Source organism: Lissotriton vulgaris, chromosome 2_1 (assembly GCF_964263255.1).
Source record: "Lissotriton vulgaris chromosome 2_1, aLisVul1.2, whole genome shotgun sequence".
In the NCBI taxonomy this organism is placed as follows: domain Eukaryota; kingdom Metazoa; phylum Chordata; class Amphibia; order Caudata; family Salamandridae; genus Lissotriton; species Lissotriton vulgaris.
The window spans coordinates 947,823,444-947,845,261 of NC_141687.1; the positions used below are offsets into that span (position 1 = coordinate 947,823,444).

Below are 21,818 nucleotides of genomic sequence, written 5' to 3' on the forward strand. Positions count from 1 at the left end.
CGCTCTGAATGACGATTGGCGAGGTGCCGCTGGTGAACACCGGCAACGCAGAGGACCTTGGTGACCGGTGCTGGTCCTGTCCTGGGGCCGGAGGCGCGGAACTCACAGAGTCTTCTTCATCCAAACCTGCAGGGCTTCAAGGCGCGCCGGCAGGATCAGGCCGCCCAAATATAGCACACATGGCGTCATAAAATTCCTTCAACTGGACTTCGCTCCTGGCCCCAGAAAGGAAGGGAAACGCGTCTTGTTGGGCAATGGATAGGGCGAAGTCGAAGCTTGCTTCGATTTCTTATGGTGCCTCTTAACTGATCGCAACGACTTCGACCCTCCGGAGCGGTGCTCGGACCTTCCTCTCTACTGGGAGAAGGAGCGTTATCGATAAGGCGACCTCCGTGGTGCCAAATGACAAGCCACAATCAGCTTTAGGGACTGCTCCCTCAAAGCCTTCGGCATCATGGCTCGGCAGTTAGAGCATGACTTTGCGTCATGGTCGCTCTTCATGCACCAGAGACATACTAGGTGGGGGTCCGTGACCGACATGGTGCGGTGACAAAAGCCGCACGGCTTGAACTCCCAGGTCTTCCTGCCAGGCATCCCCAAACAGGAGGCCACAAAAAATGCAAAAAAGTCTGTCAAAAAATGACAGGGGTAGCTCTCTTCGACACATCTGTGCTGGCTGGCGGGTAAAGAAAAGAACAGAAGTCAGCGTCCCAGAGCGGTAGTTATATTGACGACGCAGATGTCATGATGATGTACACGATGCTGACGACGTCACATGGAGTCGACTGACGACACTTACCAGCACACACAGGGACTGCTATCAAAATCTTCTGGATCCAACCTGACGCCTGGGACTACAAAGGTAAGGCATCTGCAGCTAGATGCCTCTATCAGGTGAAACAAAACAAGTACTGTAATAAGTGGGTCATCTTGATTTGCATGTAAACATTTTAGCCTCTACTGTAAGCATCCATATTAAAATGGCAGCGACCATAATAAACAACACAAATATGTTGGTTTAGACAGGAGACAGAGAAATGATGCTAATGCTTATGCGCATGTCTAAACTTCACACTAACAAAAAGAAATAGCAAGCAAGCATATGGTGAAACAAAAGAGATTCAATTGGGCACTGTCACAGTGTTCATTGCAATAATTTCTCCACAATGAGATACAGGCCAAATCCATCGAATATTTTCAGACTAGTTTGTAGGGATACTTGGGTAGACCAATCTTATCATTCAGTCGTCCAGGTAAGAAAACACATGGTGACTCTAGGAGGGATATAGAGTTTGTCGGACAAGATACTTTATGCTGGTAGGTAAAATCTGCCAGTGAGGGACAGAAAAAATAAATATTGACCCCCTGCAAACAGGAAAAAAAACTAATTGGGTGTAGGTGTCATACATTTTTTGATTTTTCAGCAACAAATTCCCGCAATGGGATTTTGTTTTAAAAAACAAAAACATTGTCAAAGTTTAGTTGAAGGCCATCAAAATCGAGTCTGTCCACCAAACTATTTGTATCTTGACAGGAAATACCACAATGGCAGTTCCTATCAAGCCACAGATATCATTGCTAGGCAAGTGGCGATCTCTAAATATTGTGGATCGTAGTCCGTAAGGATGGCGGATGTAATGTCCTCTGCCACCCTGATGGACGAATACTGTCAGCTAAACTCTAGATCTTGCCCTGTGTCTTCTGAGGTAGGTCGTCACTGGATACATACGTTTTAAGAAGATTATTGGGGCAGACTTAAGACACTTGTACGCTTAATTGGTAATAGCAACCAGCCACTTTGAAATTAACACCGTTTCACAGAAGAGAGATCTCCTGCAGTGAAACCATGTGAACAACAATATTTATAGGTATTTGTTCAGTTGTCGTAGGTTCAGGATTGTCCGCCACTCGCCAGTCTTCTTCCTGTTTAGAAAACACTGTGACTAAAAAACTCTGCCATACTGGGATTTGGAAAAAGGTGCAAGGGCTCCTTTAATTTACCAGAGAACAGATAGCTTGCACCAGACATAGATGCTGATGCATGGTCCTGCACAGTAAGCTGATGGGGGTCTCCGAGAGAATATGTAGTGAAGCATTTGTAAAATCTGCAACAGATCGAGGATCCATTTACAGTCATGGAACACAACTTGAGGAAGAAAGCAAACATTTCTCACCTTTCCACGGGTCCTGTACTTGCTGTCACATGGAATGCCTTACCACCTTTTTGGTGTGCTATTTGTTTTGAATAAACCAAAGCAGTTGGAGCTCTGTAATTCTGCTGAGAATAGCAGTAGCTAAGAGGTTGCTGCTGTGCCTGATAGGGCTGGCAGTGGTACATCTAATACACTCCCTGCTTGATAAGAGGGTTGTTCTCTAACTCTGGAACCCTGAAAAAGCTTTTTACACCTCTACTGAAGTAATGCCAGCAACCTTACTGTATCCATGCATGTTTTAATATTCTGGAAAGGGTCATTGACAAATTTTGAATCTCCATTAAGTGGCATGCCCAGGATTCTGCTCTGAAGCTCTGGTCTGAATTACATACATAGTAGTAGTCAGGTTTGCTGGTGCAGTACCTCTGCTCCTGCTAGTTGCCTAAAACGTTTGTGGCAACAACCATGGTGGAATTAGTTATGGCTGCGAATGCCCTCTTTCCTTCCTAGAGACTTGTTTTACCCTCAACTTGTAAGTCCTCCGATAAAGAGGTCCAGTAACGGTGCGATTTCCCACCAGGTTTGTCTACTGTATCTTCTAGCAGTCTCTAGTGAGTTGGCTCCCCTGACTAACATCGGTGCAATAAAGGAGACTCTCTTTCCATTATTACTCAGACATTTCCCCTCCCTTGCCACAGGTGCAGTGCATGAAGAGTAGGGTTCTGAGACCTTCTTTATGTTGCTTACTCAATTACTTAATGTGCTTGAAAGTGTCCAATGAGGTATGCAGATGTGCTATGCAGAGCTTCGTCAAGGCACCCTACCACAGCTGTTACTGTTGCTGATGCCTGCATGACTTTCCAGCAACCTTTGCATATGTGATTCATAACAGGAATGGCTCTGATAGATGTTTATCAGATGAATCTCTAACATTGCACAGGAAGCAATTCATCTCCCTGCTGGAGACAGGAAGATCAAGTCACTTCAATGCTGTCTTTGTCAGGAAGTCAAAACCCACTATGTCATCAAGTTGTGAGTCAGGGAGTTGTAAGGGGAAGAGGCAGAGTTTGGCACAATATAGTTAATTCGGCGCCAATTCAAATGTGACGTCCTTTTTGACCTCACATTCTTCCTGTTCTTCGTGTGTGGTATCGCCTTCATCTAAAAGTTAGACAGTTCCCTTGGACGTCAGAGGTTGAAATGGATAAAGTACCAGTGGCTGTTGCTGTTACAGCTATGCCATCTATGATTGTGGCAGATACACTTTGGGTGGCAATGGTGGTTGAATCAACTGCGCTAGCATTAGAGGTGATTGTTTAGGTGGTATGGGCAAGGATAGAGCAAGTAGATACTAGGCCCATGACAATACCTTTGCTTGATGAGGTGTGCTTATTTCGGACTCTGACAATACCTGTTTTCTGAAATTAAGGAAACCTTTGAGATCTTTGAAGAATGTCAGCAATTACGCTATCATCTTGGCGGTGGTAGAATTGATATTGAGATTGTCAATGGCATATCTGGAGTGTACACAGGCTGAAGGCCAATGGACCTCAGAGTAAGTGTTGGCAATAACAGAGACATGCTGTCCATTACACCAGATTATTAGTGGTCTAGATGTCAAAAGCTGAAACCTCTCGGTCACACCAACCACGTCTATGGACAGACTGTGACTGTAGGCAATTTTTTTCTCAGCTTTTTTCTGCACTTTTTGAGGGAGCTTCTTGGATGTTTTGAAACTCTCTTACCATGAAGTAGATTTGTGCTCTATGTGATCTTCCTGATCTTACAAGACTTTCTTTGATGAAACCTTTCTGTAAATTTGTAAGTCAATGGCCCTAAGAGATTGGTGTAAATAATAAATTCAGTGCTTACAAAGGTCTTTAGCATGAAGGCTCAGTATTCCACAACACCCAAGAGGGCTAAAGAGGCATTGCCACAAGACTCTGACATGGAAGATGTAGATTGTCCACACTCCTGAGATAACTATATCAGAACGCTGCCCCAAAAGGATGGAAATTCAAGAGCTCCACTGTAGAAATATAACCAGTCAATTAAATGAATATAATGGGGTAGCGCGTAAAGTGACACCCTTCACACAACACAAGCAGTGGAATTTGAAGTAGTGTGGCGTCTGGGGGCATGGTGTTCATTGGGCTCTCAACTGTTTGGTTAAAGGGTGATTATACTACCAAGGTGACAAAGTTTAATACTTCAATTAGCATTACACTACTATTTTAAAGTTACTTTAAACTGTGGGACTACCAGCTTGAAGACTGGGAATGATTCAAGCATGCGAGTCTATGAAAGTTCAATTGCTTGGGGGAAAAATTTACTTACCTGTAACACCAGTTCAATGTAAAGGGTATTAGTAATAAATGGATGTATGTCGATACCACGCATACCGTTACAACGCGGTATGTTACAACGTGGTTTTAACAACGCAAGTCATTATGTCGACTTGCACTGGAGGGTGCTGGATTTAGGAATATTGCAAATTACTATTCCAACTCCAGCCTACGTACAGTAGGGAAGGTGTTGGAATAGTAATTCACACTATTCCTTAGTCTAGAGCGCCCTCCAGTGCAAGTCGACATAATGACTTGCGTTGTTAAAACCACGTTGTTACATACCGCGTTGTAACGGTTGCGTGGTAAAGGATGTTTCCCGTAATAAATACATAAACACTGAACCATACCACATATGGGCAGGACAATTCAATGTTTATGAATATTAATGAACATCCCTTGATAGAGAACTTCCCCATTTAAATTGAAAACAGAGATTTAACAATAAAATAGTCAATGAAAATAAAGAAATACGATGGGAGCAGTCAAATGTAGCTAACCAGAGTATTTTTCATAGTACATGGGACTATAGGAAAAAATAATTCGGTGCATCATTCATTGTATCTTCTTACCTGTCATGTTCTTTGTCCACAAGATGATACCTTGCTCGGAATGCAACAAGATGAGCATAGTAGGCTGGTGCAGGTATTGACACAGAGCGAGTGCAGCGTACATAAGTGTGACAAAGCTGGTACGTCAAGAGCTGAAGCTCATCCGCAGTAAAACAGTTATCATCCCACAAAACATGGTAGTGTGAAGGACGGCTTGTACCCTAGTAAGGAGGTAAAGGTAAGTCAATTTAATATGCCACCAAGCATTTGCGAACGCAATCCAATAAATTGTGCTCCAATCCTAACAAAGGTATTCAATGCCACTGTCAATACATTAGTGACATCACACTTTTGGCTAAAGGCTGTAATAGTGTCACTCACAAAAAAGGAAACATTTAGGAAAAATATATATTCATTTGTAATCTTTTTGCAGCTGGTGGTGTTGTAGGGTCACCTGCTGCTATGTAGTGTTGAACTTGGAGCATCAAAACGTTTTTTTCTTCAAAGAAAGGGTTTCAGTTTTGATGTGACTCATGATACCTCACCTGAAACCCACAATGCATCAGTATACAGATTAAATATGTCAATTGATACTTGTATAGCGCACTACTCACCCGCAAGGGTCTCAAGGCACTTGTACGAATACCGCTGTGGAACCCGTCCTGGCTTTCCCTGTGAGGCGTCCACTCCTGGGCACCACCAGGGTGAAGGCCAGGCATCCTTAGCGTTGTGGGGGCCGTTGTGGAGATTAAGCAAGCTATTGCCCAGAGTTGCAGAGTGGGACTCCATGATTAGAATAGGCACCGAGGCGAGAATTATCAGGTCCGTGGAATTTTGAGCCCAAGACCCGCCGAGGCGGGGAATTGAACCCTGGTCCCGGGCTAGACCTCTGCATCACGGTCTGCCGCTCTAACCATTGAGCCACACTTCTCCACTATTCTGCCTCAAATTATTTTCCCTCAACACCAAGGGGTCCATTATGATGTCGGGCGGTGGCACCACCGCGGTGGTGGCGGGGCGGAAAAACGGCTTTTTCCGCCCGCGAGCAGCGGAACTCAAGTCCGCCACATTAGGATAGGTAAACATAGGTCAAATCCTGTCCGCCGCGGCGCGCCGCTCACCGCCATCAAAGTGCGCCCACCACCGCGGTGGAGGTAGCCAATCGAAACTCTCCGCCGTGCCGAGTGACGTCCGCCTCGCACGCCAAATCAGGATGGCTCAAACAAGTTGACGCACTGCAGCGGAGACACCGCCCAGTTTAAGCAGGCGGAAACTCGATAGCGGAGCGAGATAGCCGAGACCCGGTCCTGAACGCCATGAAGCCAGCCCTCCATATGCATCCGGTGATGTTCCTCCTACAACACTATCGTCAGATGGGCCGCCGCAGACGCCGCCGCAGGTACACAAATACACAAAAGCAACACACAACACACAGGGTGACACAGAGTCCAATCACCACACAGACACCCAGCTGGGGGTCACAACACATACACAAGGGCACCCACACATCACCCACCTCAGAACAATTATTATAGGAAACAGGGGTCCTAGGGAGTTACGATGTAACAGGAGATGCTAATATAGACCACAATCAGTACTATATTTTTTATCGCCCAGCCGGGCGTAGAGTAATTTATTAAGAATAACATAGAATTACATTGACCTAGAGAGGGTCAAAATATGAACAACAAGATAGGGTACAGTCCTGTACCTATCCCGCAAGGTTGGAAAACCAATAGAGTCAAGCAAGGTAGAAGGAAGGAAAGAGGTTTGTCAGGCAAGAAGAAAAGATTTTTAGAGCCAAAGGATGGCTTGCGATTTAAATAGATAGTTTCGCAAAGTACATCCAACAGTGTCAACAGTAAATTATACACATTAGATCATATGTAACACTGTTCAGAGCGTCGACGTTTCGATCCCTAAGGGCTCTTAATGAAATGGGATCATCATCAGGACAATTTACAATCATAGCCTGTATTACAATGCGAATGCCTGTAAGGAAAAAAGTGGGGGGAAAAAATAGAAACATAAAGTAAGGCATCCGCCTGAATTGATAAGAATTTAAAACCAAGCGACAGGACCCAAGTGCTACTTAAAAGGCCGTTGCTGTGTTACTACTCGCGGACACTTGACTAGTGTGAAGGTGAGTAGTGATATTCATAACGTTTAAAAACCAGGTGAAAAAACGGCGCAGTGACATGATGATAGATCTATATCACTGAAGATGGTGGTCTCTTCTTTGTGCGCAATTCTTGAAGCATGTGCAGTGGTTTCGTGTGTCGGATTTGGGAGCATGGTTGGGTTCAGTTGACATGCAATGGTGGTGAAAGTGGGTGAGGGATACAAGTGGGCAAACTGACTGTCTGTGGGCAGTCATCAAGCCATGGTCAAAAAAATACCTTCACAAGTCCAAGATCAAGGTCGTGATGGCATGATTGTTTCTTAGTTGGAGAGGATTTCTCTTTCCGGCTCGAAGAGCTGATTGCTGTATGGTAAAAGAACATTACCATGAGCGGGTTTATGAGGGCAGTGAAGCCGAGGTCAAGGAAGTAAGGATTGAGGCTTACCTGGCCGCACTTTGGGCAGCCGTGTGGTGGAAGTGGAACACGATGGTTTCTTCCCGTTTTAAGAGTAGGTTGACTCCTTTGTTTTGATCCGCAGACTCAATACTAAATGACAAGGATTAAAATTACGACAAGCCCTCCAATTGGCAGTGGGTTCGAGGTTGAGCTGCGTTTGGGAGTGGGCTTACCTTACTTCTCGGTGGAAGCGGCGGTGGGGTGGCGGGAGAAACTCAATTGTCTTCTCCCCCTTCAATGGCAACGCGAATCCGCTGTGCATAGGTGTCTCCGGGTTGTTCTTTTTAAAGCCGGAAATTGATAAAGGAAGGACTAGGTACCACTTCCTGGTACTTGGCGGCCATCTTGGAGTGGCAAGGTCGGGATGGCCAGAGTACAACTGGGTTGTGTTTACAGTGGCCATTTTGGGAGGGGCGTGGGTGATGACGAACAATTAGAGTGAGTGAATTGTGCAGTTTTGTGCTCATAACCGCTAGTAGTGAAGGCCGTCTGTGCTCCTCATTCATACACATTGGATTTGACAGCAATTTAAGAACGCATTGTTTTAGTCTTCACATTTCCAATTCTCAAAGTCTTTTCAATTTGTAGTGATACAGGAAAGTCCCTTATGTACATCCAGTTTAGCATTCATAGTAGGGATGTCCAGTCCTCTGTTCGATTCAGTCCATTGCGAATAGAGTTTAGCAATATGATGCACTTCAGCTCTTCTTTATTCAGGAGACTGGTCATACTCCCCCCTCTCTGGGGAAGTTTCAGTGCCTTTAGTACCGTCCAACGGATGTCATCCTCATCATGGTTGGTCTCCAGGAAGTGTTCCACCAAAGGGGCATTTGGCGTGCGGCATTTGATGCGACTCCTGTGCTGGCAAATCCGGGTCTTGATTTTTTGAGATGTTTGCCCAACATAATTTTTGTTGCATGGACATTGGATCAAATAAATAACATTGCTAGTGTTGCAATTTGTTAGTGTGTTGCATTTAAAGGTGACATTATCAAACACAAAACTTTTCCCTTCAATTGTTAAGTTACACACTGTACAGCTACCACATTTGACGTGTCCGACAATGGGGGACAGACCCCATGCTGACTCAAGAGTAGAAGAATTGGTAGGACTTGGTAGTGCTGCACGAACCAGATGGTCCTTTAAATTCTTGCTCTTTTTAAATGCAAACAAGGGACGTTCGATCTCTAGAATTCCAGCGTTAATTACTGGCCAATGTCTTAGGATCATTTTTCTCAGGTTGTTGGAAATGGGGGAGAATGTTGTCACACAGGCTATCCTGTCCATATTTTTCTTTGGGTTTGGGACAAGGAGCGTTTCACGCGGGCGGTACCAAGCCCTTTTGAGGGCGTTTTTGACTATTTTCCTTGGGTAGCCCCTATTCTTTAGTTTGTTGGCCAGGGTAGAGCTTTCTATGGGAACAATTTCGCCTGATTCGCAAGAATTGGGAAAATGGTAAGGAGTCCCTCAGAGCCCTGGGGTGATTACTTGAATACTCTAGCAAGGTATTTCTCTCCGTGGGCTTTCTATAAAGCTTTGTCAATAGCTCGCCTTCCTGGTGGAAAATAGTCAAATCCAGGAAATTTATGGAGTTTTTGTCAGATCAAGGCACCCTTCAACATCCGGGACACACATCGACCGCCAACCAGCAGCAACGTCCCGGTCCTGGTCACGTCACCACCGCGGTCAACACATGCGCACTATGCAGAAGGAAGGGCCACTCCAAGGCATGGGCAGGGCACAAACACCACAGGGACACACCACCCCCAACCCCACAGCAACACACCCCATTAACCCACAGGCCAGGTGTCTATCCCGTGCACCTTCATGCACACCAACAAGCACTGCAACAACAAGCGCAATACACACTCTCTGCACCACACAACACACAACCAGGGAGACAGCCACTGCAGGATTGGCTGACAAGGAACACCAAACACCACTGCCACACACACTCAAGGCTCACAATCCTTGCCAGCAAATACACACACACAAACAAACACACTCCCTGGGTGTTGCCACAAGCACAACACACACACAGGGATGCCTCAACAGATGCCTGAACAAGAACAACACACAAACAATACAGGAACACATACTGGCCTCCAACACAAACACACATACCCTGTCAGCAAAACTGGGGAAAATCAATGGGAGCACAGACACAACAGGAGTACACAACAATATCACTCAGGAACAAAATACACACACCATAACACAAATCACACAAGAAGTGCATCTGGACAAACACACACTGCCACATAAAACCCACCACAAGACATCAGGGGATGCACATCAGGCAATGCCAAGGACACATACACACACCACTGCATGCACAACAAGCAGTGTCTGCATAACAGGCATGATTGACACAACCGTATCACACACACCACAAATCAGCACTGCACAAATACAACACCACACCCATGAACTGAAGCAATACCACACCCTACATCCACACACCCAACACAACAACTACACATGCACCACTCTGGGATACAAGAGCACAGCCACCTCCACCAGAGCACTGGCCAGCACACACAGCTGAAGTGCACATGACCACTAGAGAATGACCAATAGCACAAGGACAGCACACATAAACCATTGGGGCAATGTCCAGAGTGGAACAACACTAATGGCCCAAGAACTGCACCACAAAGCACAAGCCCACATATGAAGTGATGGGGAGGCACACACACATGGAAACCAAGGGGAAAGCTGACATCAAAGTTAAACAGCCTGCATGTCAGTAGCAGACATGTAAGGGGTGTACCACACACAAATAGAGGGACTGAACACCCACAATGCCCAGGCACAAGTGGCACACATAGGGGATGGCCTAAAACCACACACACCATGCCATACAGGAGTCGAAAACCACCATGTGCCTGCAATGCATGACAAACACAAACACAATGCCCGTGTGGAGCAGCAGGGCCACACAGTTCACACAAAAACACCCAAGACACATTGAGGATCAATCAAACACAACACTGATGTGCAACTCACACACTTTGTACACTTCAAACTTACAAGCACAACAAGGAGGAGTCACACACAACTCCATGGACACACCAACACACAGCACAGTGTACTACAAACAGCTCACACAAGTGCATACACTCCTCTACCCAGGCCAAGACAAAACAAACAACAGGCATACAGCTCCTGGGTGACACATGTGTGTCTCACACAATACAGGGGAACACACACATCCACTACAAACTGACACCCTTCACACTGCACACCTCTGCTACACCCAACACCACGCATCTCATGTAGGCCAACACAAGATGACTATACACATACAAGACTGGGCACACAGAAAGCAATCCACACACATACTTCATTATATATCCCAGCCAGCTCCGAAACATTTGCACAGCATCACACCCTGTGCTGGCAGTGTTCCCCAACCAGACGTGTGAACAGTGTTGGCAACAACAGCAAATCACTAACAAGATGGCTGCATGCCAGGTAAAATAGCCATCACAGATCACACAATTTGCAGGCTCAGAATGAACTTAAGACCCTTTCACCCTTGCAAAGAGCCTTGCAATGTTTAAGTGATACATGGAGCATGGTGCACAGGCAATCAAATGCGAACAGAAACAGAACTTTAATAAGCAAGGACACCGACAAAACACCCACCAGAAGTAACTGTTTTTATTCACACATTGCAAAGATGCAGCGGAACAACAATAGTAGACAACAGCAAGGCTCAAAATGATGTAAAAATGCTATATACCATGCACAAGGGAGAAACACAAACAGGAAGGCCAGTGTCCATGGCACAGGTGAGAGCAAGACACAGCAGAGCAACAGGGCCAGTGTCCAAGTCACAGGTGAGAGCACGACACAGCAGAGCAACAGGGCCAGTGTCCAAGTCATAGGGAGGAGGCCAACACAGCAGAGCAACAGGGCCAGTGTCCAAGGCACAGGAGAGAGCACGACACATAAGAGCAACAGGGCCTGTGTCCAAGGCACAGGTAAGAGCACGACACAGCAAAGCAACAGGGACAGTGTCCAAGGCACAGGGGGGGAGGCGAACACAGCAGAGCAACAGGGCCAGTGTCCATGCTTGTAAACAATGGTCAGGACTAGCACACCTGTATGAGGCACAGGCGCATGAGGGGGATGTCAACTCACTCCTGGCAGTCATGCAGACTTGGACCTGGCTGTGTGTCGGGGACAGCAGGCCCACTTGACTGGGGTGAAAGAGCCCCGGGTGATGTGGGGCTAACAGTGGCTTGGCAAGCTGGAGGGCTGTGTGGACCAGGTGGCATAGTGGCACGTGGAGGTGGAGTCATGCAGACTTCTGACACAGTGTGGGTGGGAGAGGTTGGAGGGGTGCCCTTCCACTGTTTGGGAATATGAATTGGCTTCCCTGTCTTGGGGTTGATGGGAAGTGTTGATGACACAACAGGCACACACACCAACTGTCCCACATCAGGTGCAGACACTGGCACTACCTATGGTGATATGCTGGATCCTGCGGAACGCTTGGTCTGGCTACGTCTCTGGACCTCCTTCCCCTCTTTGCCTGGTGTACCTTCTACAGTGCCCTGCTTTGCCTTTTTGCCAGGGGTGGTCTCCACAGTGCCCTCCTTTGCCTTTTTGCCAGGGGTGGTGTCTACAGTGCCCTCCTTTGCCTTCTGGCCAGAGGTGGTCTCTACAGTGCCCTCCTTTGCCTTCTTGCCAGGGGTGGTGTCTACAGTGCCCTCCTTTGCCTTCTTGCCAGGGGTGGTGTCTACAGTGCCCCCCTTTGCCTTCTTGCCAGGGGTGGTGTCTACAGTGCCCTCCTTTGCCTTCTTGCCAGGGGTGGTCTCTACAGTGCCCTCCTTTGCCTTTTTGCCAGGGGTGGTGTCTACAGTGCCCTCCTCCACCTGCTTCAATGGACTCGGAATTGGGGTAGGTGTGGTGGGTGGATGTGTCCCTGTGCTCTTTCTAGGTGTACCCCTGATATGCAACACCTCCTCAGTGGACACAGACACTGCATGGGTAGGTCTGTGTGAAGTTTTTGTGACAGGAGAGTCTTTTGCTTGTGATGCCTCTGTGGCATGTGAGCCTGATGTCTGCCTTATTGATCTCCTGGCCTTGATCTTCCGTGACTGGCTCTTGTCTGTGCATTGTGGGGTGGCCCTGCTCTTCAGTGGGGATGGTGTCTGTGGGCGGGAGTGCCTGGGTTGTGTCTGTTGTGTGCTCCTTGTGCTGTATCTTTTTGGTGACGCAGGCGAACCGTGGTCACTGTCACCTGATGTGGCCACTGACTGGGGGGTGGACAAAGGCACCTGAGCTGCAATGGGAGCATGTGCCTGTTGAAGGGCTGACGTCACTGTGGATGACAATGCCTGGACTGTACGGTGTAGCCCACCCACGTCAGAGTGTATGCCCTCCAAGTATGCAACCACCTGGCCTAATTTATTGTCATGGTCACTGAAGGCATTGAGGCCCACACAGAGCTGGCGCAGGAGCTCTACACACTCTGCACTGAAGGCAGCAGGGGGACAGGTGCAGGTGCAGCGGTGCCAGGTGTGAATGTGACTCGTCCCCTCTTAGAGACACGGATACGGGCAGCACCAGAGGAAGTGGATGGGAGGTTGGGCACTGGCCGCTGGGTGTTAGATGATGATGCAGACTCCCCATCCCCTGTGCCTGCCAACATGGATGCATCCCCGCTGGCATCAGATGATGTGGTACTCTGTGTCTCAGCCACGGATTCCTCCTGCATACTTATGTCCCCCTCAGATGCGCTGGTGGGCTCTGTGTCACTGGCCTCCGCTGCAGCTGTAGTGCTACTCTCGCTACCACTGGGTTCGGGCTCATGTTCCTCTGTGGTCTCTTGCGATTCTGCATGGGAGAGAGATACAGGGTTGTGTAAGTGTCATCATCTGGTCACACTAATTCAAAACAATGCACTACAGGAGAGGCCCAAATCTACATGGTAACCACCACACCCTGCAATCACTGTGCAGCTACACACAACATAGACCACAACAGTGCCTTTAACGCTGACTATCTGCCATGAGTGAGCCATGTTGATGCCACACAGCACTACACCCTGCCCGTAGATGAAGTGCATCTCACACACAACTTGGCCTGCCCAAACCTTGGGACATGATAAGGGTACAACACTTGTTACCACTAACAGACCTTCAGGGAACAGGAGGGGACAACACACACACACACACACACACACACACCTGTTAGGACATCACAGTCCCCAATGCCAAGTAGGACATAGCAAGCACCATGTGGTAAGCTGGGGCACATTATTTGCAGATGTTGGGGCACCAACGATCATGGTGCAGGCAAAGTAGGCATACATGAATTCACACTCAGCAAGTGGACACTGCTGTTTACCCCATTATAGATTACCCACACCATCCCACCGCTGAATGACCATGTGGAGCCCAAAACATCTGGCAATGGGAAAGTACAGCAGGGAGTATCTGCTCAGTAAGGCCAGGGTGGCACAATACCCAATACAAGCACACATCACAGCAGCCACTCCCATGACACAGCACAGCAACACACGCACATCACATGGCTCACCGCTGCCACAGGCCCTGTACACATGCATCCACTCCAAGCAAAAGTCACGCTCCCCAGATACTCACCACCCCTGCCTTGCTGGCGATCCTCCTTCAGACGTGCATCCAGGTCTGGATGAGTCACTGCCAAGATGCGGCCCATCAGTGGAGTCATGCTGCGCCGTGCCAAACGCCTTTTGCGTGGTATCATCCCCAATGTCATCTCAGCCACGGTTCTTGCAAGCCGACTGATGTTGTCCCACCTCTTGTGGCAGTGTGTGCGTCGGCAGTTGGATATCCCAGGGCTCGCACCTTTGCCGCAATGGCCCTCCACACGACCTTACGCTGGTTTACCTTGAGCTGCAGGTATGAGAGAAGAGAAGGGTAAATGACCAGTTACACAATGTCAGGTACCAACATCTATCAGTACAGTTGCAAGACCCAGACTCAGGACCAATTGTTACCTCCCTCCATCCCAAACTGGGGGACCCCTCACAAGAGCACTTTGCATGGCCCACACAGATGTGATTGCATGCACATTGGGGCATAGAGGGTCCAGGATCATCTCACCAATGCAGGATGCATCAACATAATATGCATCGACAGAAGTGTGTAAGTGTGCAATTACACAGGGCACAGATGGGGCATATCTACTATTCAGTGGGAAGGAACTGGACCAAGGACCATGTAAGTCTGGTGGTGTCTTTTCGTTTGGGTGGCCAGCCACTGGACCTACTCTCTGGGTCACACTGAGTCAGACAACAGGGGCACACAAAAATATTTACACGAGCAATTACTGTCCTGACACCAAATGGCAAACATTCGGTGGCTCTGTATGGCTGACAATGTAACCCTCCCCACTCACACATACAGGTGCAGGCATGGAAACAAGTGACATTGTGACACACACACATTCCCTCACCCTGGAGACAGCTTGTCTGTCAGTGTTTGACACAACCCCACACCCTCAGCCACGATATTGGGACCACCAAACAGCCTTGGGCTGGTGAATGGACTGGCACGGATCTTCTCTGTCCTTGACATCCCTGTGGACATGGAACACCTGTGGCGGAAGTGACTGGCGAGGGCTCCCAGGCAGCAGTCTCAGGAGGCAGCAGCAGGAAAGGGTGCCAGGCAGCAGGCTCAGGAGGCAGCAGCAGGAGAGGGTCCCAGGCAGCAGTCTCAGGAGGCAGCAGCAGGAGAGGGTCCCAGGCAGCAGGCTCTATGAGCAGTGGAAATGTGAGGCTCACTCCCACAAACTTATAGCTCCCTGGGGTCGTCTGTAAGCTGCAAAGCTGCACCAATTGGTTGTCCAGGTCTGCCTCTTTCAAAATCATCCAATGACCGCCTACGCGGTGGCGGAGCACACCTTCTGCGTTTTTCAAATCTGCATCATGCCACCGCGATCATCGATCCCATTGGCTGTAGGCAATGCTCCATGCCGTGATGCACCGGGGTGCGCTACCGCGATGGTGCATCATTCAAAATCATCCAATGACCGCTTACGCGGTGGCGGAGCACACCTTCCACGTTTTTCAAATCTGCATCATGCTAACGCGATCATCGATCCCATTGGCTGTAGGCAATGCTCCATGGCGGTGATGCACCGCGGATGCCCGGGGTGCGCTACCGCGATGGTACATCATTCAAATGCATCCAATGACCGCCTACGCGCTGGCGGAGTATGCCCACCGCCATCTACACATGTCCATATGCCAATGGATTCCGCACTTGTGAAGGGGGTGGTGCTGGTGTCACACCGCCGGGGACAGGCGGTAGGTACCGCGATTCGTGCGGCGGAGCATGCCCACCGCCATCTACACATGTCCATATGCCAATGGCTTCCGCACTTGTGAAGGGGGTGGTGCTGGTGTCACACCGCCGGGAACAGTCGGTAGGTACCGCGATTCATGCGGCGGAGCATGCCGACCGCCATCTACACCTGTCCATATGCCAATGGCTTCAGCACTTGTGAAGGGGGTGGTTCTGGTGTCACACCGCCGGGGACATGCGGTAGGTACCTCTATTTTCGTAACCATTAATGGCGATGTCAATCAAGAATACTGTATCAGTAACCAGCAGCAACATGGTGAAGGGCACATCATTGTACACACAATGCCATACCTCCATGTCATCCACAGGAGTACGCACATTCAGTGTGACACACTTCAGTCTGTGGTCCCTGCCATGTTAGTTATGCATATGATGGCTGATGATGCTTGACACTCTTGAGCTGGTGTCAATGAAGTAGTACAAATCAATTTGTCATGGGTCAGTGCTGACCTTGACAAGGCTTGTGTCACTGCATTGTATCGTACCAGACTGGTGCTTTCACAACAGCTAATGCACACAACTGAACGTTTTCCTGCTGCTGTGACCATTGTGTTGATGGATGTGGGCAGAGTTTACATGATGCATTGAGTTGTGACAGGTACAGCAGATGGGTATGATGCAGACATGGTAATTTCAAAAACATTGGCGGATGTTGCAGCACCTTGCCTGCACATGTGAATTGTGTTCTCCAGTATGTGCGCATTCACATTCTCCAATGTGTTTGTGGCACTTGTGTATTGTCAGTGGAGAGGTGTGCCCTCTGTGTGTATCAAAAGGCCAGCTATGTAACCTGGTGTGCCATGCATCTCTCAGGCAGTCGATGTTTTTCCATGACATCATTGATGGCATGTGCTGTGTCCATCCCATGATGGTTGTCACTGACATTTTCTAATTTACATCTCAGCTAGGAGGAGGCCGAATCTCCTACGTCACCTGACAGTGCTTGAGGACATGGAGAATGAAGCAATAATCCGAAAATTCCGCCTGGATAGATAAACACTGAAGATCCTGTGTGATCTATTGGAGCCCCACCTGCAGCCTCGCCGTCACTATCCAACGGCATTCACACCCACATACAAGGCGATGGCAGCACTCCACTTTTTTGCGACAGGTTCCTTCCAGGAGACTGTGGCTAACGCTGGAGGGATGTCACAGCCCATGTTCAGCATGGTGCTGAGGGATGTTCTTGCAGCCATGATGCTCTATCGGAATCGCTACATCCATTTCCCTAGTGGAGGAGAATTGGCTGCCGTGAAGGGTGACTTCTATCCCCTTGGGCGCATCCCACATGTTGTTGGTGCCATCGATTGCACCCATGTAAGTCTGGTGGCACCACAGGCGACGGAGCACATATAGAGGAACCGCAAATTCCATCAATGTGCACGTGGTGTGCCTTGCGGACATGACCATTTCTCATGTGTGTGCGAAGTATCCTGGCTCGGCGGATGATTCGTACATCATGAGGAACAGCATGGTGCCACGGATGATGGAAAATCTGAATCCCGAGCGTGCTTGGATTGTGGGTGAGTATGCCTACTGATATAGTGTGTTATGTGTTACCTGCTGCACTCTGGCTGTGCAACATTGCAATAGGTGTTTGTCATTCACAGGTGACTCTGCATATCCCAGTTGGCCATGGCTGTTGAGCCCCCTCAGGAATCCCAGGACTCCGGCTGACATCCGCTACAATGATGTCCATGGCAGGACCCGACGGGTAATCGAACAGACTTTTGGCCTGCTGAAGTCTAGATTCTGATGCCTTGACAGGACAGGAGGCGCACTGGTATACTCGCCTGGGAATGTGTGCAAGATCGTTGTGGCATGCTGTATGCTGCACAACCTGGCCATCCACAAGGGGGTCCCCCTGCTCCTGGACGATGGTGAGGAACCAAGGCCACCACCTGCTCAAGGACCTGAGTCCAGTGATGAGGACAGTGGAGAGGATGAAGGAGTAGACCTGCGCCAGCAGCTCATCGAACGCTACTTCACTTGAAGGTGGGTGACGAGGTACAACGTGTACATTGTGTGGTGTGGTTGCTGTTGTTGTGAAGGGCTATGCGCGGATGTAACAGACAAGCACACGTTCAGTCACCTGTGTGTGGTAAAAGTGACATTGACGTTCCATATGTGAACGTATGCTGGACCCTATTTGTTCACACCTGCAGCCCATTGTCTAGTATGCCTGTAATGTCTTGTGTATGTTTTGTGTAGTGTTCTGCCTGTGATGCCACAATGAGACCAGTGACTGTTGTTCTGTTGTGTCTCCCTAGGTGCTACAGACAAATCCTGCACTACATACTGTACAACATTTGGACACATCATGGAAATTGTCAACATTGTAAATATTGCACTAAAAACGATACTGCACAAAATCTGGTGCATCAGGTATTTTATTTTGACAGTGGACATGTGATTTGTGCGGGAATATTTTCATGACAGTGGGGAATGAGCAGTGACTTGACAGTCCTGTTCGATGAGATGCAAGAGTAGAGTCCACATGGATGTGGTGACCCAGTCCAACAGACAGGTGCCACTGCCAAGGAAATGTGGGCAAAGACAGTCCAAACAGTCAATGCAGTAGGGAAGAGGGTTGTCATCACGGCTGGCTTCGTGACTGGCGTGTGGCAGGTGCTTTGCCTCCGGAGACTCCCAGGCTCTTCTTTGGACGCCCCTAGATCTTTTTGGCGGTGGGTGGCCTGCTGAATGGCAAGCGGCGTGAGGGGACTCGTCCCTCTCTGTTGGCGCAGGGGAGGATGGTGCACTGTCATCCTGCGGCACAACAGGAGGGGACGGAGTTGGTGGTTGGGACACAGGCCTGTCCCTCTGCAACGCCACTTGCTGGCCCATGAGGTCCACCATCTGTTCAAGGCAAGGCGGTTGTCGATGGACCTCATCAGCAGGATGAGCTCCCTTAAAAGTTCATCCGACCGGCCACTTTGTGCCTGGACCTCTTGGTGTGCCTCCACTACTCTGGTGAAGTGGTCCAGGGATGGTGTCCACTCCTCCAGAGGTCTGGTGGTGACCTGATGGCCCTCCCACCAGCTCTGCTGCCACGGACCTCTTGCCTCGCCACTGTGGGTCCACGCACTCTGTCCCTGCCCTCCACAGTTGTTGCTGTGGGCTGGTCATCCCCTGGGACAGGGAGGGTGCTGCAGGTGGTACTGGTGGTACTAGTGGTAGTGGCGGTGGCGACGGTGGTGGCTGCTGTGGAGGCAGAGGACGTGACAGCAGGGGTTTGCTGCGCCCTTGTTGCAGCAGGGGATGTGGTGGGGAGGATGGGGGATGTGGTGGGGAGGATGGGGGCCTGGGACCTCTGGGTCTGTGGCACACCAGGTGGGCCGGCCTGGAGCTCATCGTCCAAACTGTCCTGGGTCTCCGCATCTGAGAGTCCATGTGCCGGGGGTGGAGACTGGCTCTGCTGGTCGTTGGTGTGGTCCTCAGCAGTGAGTTCTTCATCACCTGTGGATTAGATGGGGAATGGTCAGTGTTGGGCACTGTGCAAGTATTGTCTCAGCTGCCTGTAATCGACTGTCTGTACACTACACAAATATGAAGTCAGCAGTAGTACAATTCATGGCAACACTGTGTGTAATTTCATAGTGCAGAGGAACATCATTTACTCATACATGTTGGATGTCAAAGCATTGCATGCAATTGTTGCTGTGTTTCGGGATGCAGGTCTCCCACACACACATCAGGAAGAGTTAAGATAGCTACCTACCTGTTAAGTGAGGGAGAACAGTGCAATGGCTGACAGTTGCTCCTGGGTGGGGAGGTTTCCATGCTGCTGGAGTGTGGGCCAGGGGGCATGCTAGGAGTGGTGATACAGGGACTCCCACCCCCAAACAGTGCTCCAATACAAGATGGATACCAACCTGTGAGTCTGTTTGGTATACAGTGTAATGGCTGACACTTGCTCCTCAGTGAGGGAGGCCTGTATCCTGCTCAGCTGTGGGCCAGGGGATAAGGTGTGAGTTGTTGTACAGAACTCCCGCCCCCATACAGGCCTCCTAAGCATGATGGCTAGCTACCTGTTGGGTGAGGGTGGACAGTATAATGGTGTTTGGGTTGTTGCAAGGAAGTACTTCTCAGTGTGTTGGTTGGCATTTGTTTGTACTTACCAGCCTCCACTCCCCCGGCTACTCCTGTGAGACTCTCAGGAAGCAGTATGGCAAGCACCTTCTCCTCCCATGGAGTGAATGTTTTCGGTGGGATGGGAGGGCCACTGCCAGTCACGTTCGCCAGCGTCCAGTTCTTGCTCCTCACCTCCTTGACAACCACATTTGTGTCCTCGTGGCTAATGGTGTCTGTTGGATCAGGCTACCAAACAGTTGTGGCTCTACTCTCACAATCTCATTGACCATGACTGTCAACTCACTCTCGGTGAATGGTGGTTGAGGTGTTTGTGGGTGTGGGTGCAGGGGTATGGTGTTTTGTGTGCTGGAGGATTGTTTGTGCTGGTGTAATGGTGGTGGTGATACTTGTGGTGGATGTGTGTGTGTGCTGTGCTCTTTTGCCTCTCCTGTTAGATGTGGTGTATGGCCTTCGATTCTGGAGTGCTGCAAAGGATTGTGGTTAGTGAAGGGGTGGCTTTATACTCAGCTGTGTGGGTGTGTCCAAGTGGAATTTGGGTGCCAGGTGTGTTGTGGGAGTTGTCCTGTGCTTTTTTTTGTTTTTTTTAGATTTATTTGTTTTATTTATATGTGTGTTATGTATTTGGGAGGCAGGGCTGATTTGCTTTGTGCAATGTTTGGCATCACTGCAGTGTTTTGCCATCGTCCGCCATGTTTTTCATGTCCCGTCCGCTGCGGTGTCTATGCTGCGGCTCTTCCGCTATTTTTCCCATTCACTCCTGTGTGCGACCGCGGCGGTCGGTAACAGCGGTTCCGACCGCGACACCCTCGGTGATATCTTAATTTCCCGTGCGGTGTGTCCGCTGTACTGGCGGCTGGTTGTTGCTTTTCCGACCGCCGCAGTCAGTTTTTAGCCGTCACCGACCGCGTCGGACGGTTTTGCTTGGCCCGCTACCGCCGCGGTTGGTCTTTTGTGGCGGTTGATCCTAATGTGCACGCCAGTGTTTCCGCGGTGTAGGCGGGCGGTTGGTTTCCGCCTCCAAGGCGGTCGGGGTGGTTTTCCGCCCGCCATCCTAATGACCCCCCAAGTGTACATGTATGTGTGGAGTGGCAAAGAATTACAAGGCCTCTGCACTGGGAAAAGAACAGCCAGTTGTTAAAATAAACAGAAATATAGTAAGGTTATAGCAGAAGAAAAACTGCTTTCCAGGAGAGAAACTTTAGAGGACAAGGATGATGTCGCAGAAAGGGCACACCTATAAGCAGTGGTGGCTGGCATGGCTGGCATGTACGGAGAGTGGCAGGGAAGGTGGGACAAAAAAAAGTAATTAAAAAAGTAAAAAAATATTTCCACGTACATACCTGGTGCGATGTCATATTCACTCAGGTCTTATACAGTCAGGCAGGCTCCAACGTGGGACCCAGGAATCTGCAGTAACCAATCTTGGCACTGCACTCATGCAGCATGAAAAAAGAGCCAAGATTGGAGCAAGCGGTCTCCTTCGGCAGTCCCGAGGACACTGGATCCCTATGCTGTCTCTAACCCAGCTTTCTCAGACAGCTGGGTTAGAGAGGTGTTAAATGAGCATGTTTGGCTGGCCGTCGCAAAACGACGGCCAAAGAGACATGTGCACTTTAAACAAAAAGTGCCCTGCCCATCACTGCTTTTTGCTGCTGGCTGATTGGCAGCAGCAGAACCCCCTCCAGCCCCTCCCCCCCCCATCTTGACGGTCAGCTCAGAACAAGGTTTT

General features: G+C 49.3%; 1 protein-coding gene across 1 annotated transcript in view; it reads right to left on the minus strand.

Annotated features, from left to right (window-relative positions):
* LOC147731455 (protein argonaute-3) overlaps positions 1-21,818 on the minus strand; it is a 1,378,491-nt gene that overhangs the window by 27,990 nt on the left and 1,328,683 nt on the right. The window contains exon 18 of the mRNA XM_086956497.1: positions 5,071-5,270. Coding sequence (XP_086812623.1) covers positions 5,071-5,270 — 200 coding nt within the window. The remainder of the gene's footprint in view (positions 1-5,070; positions 5,271-21,818) is intronic.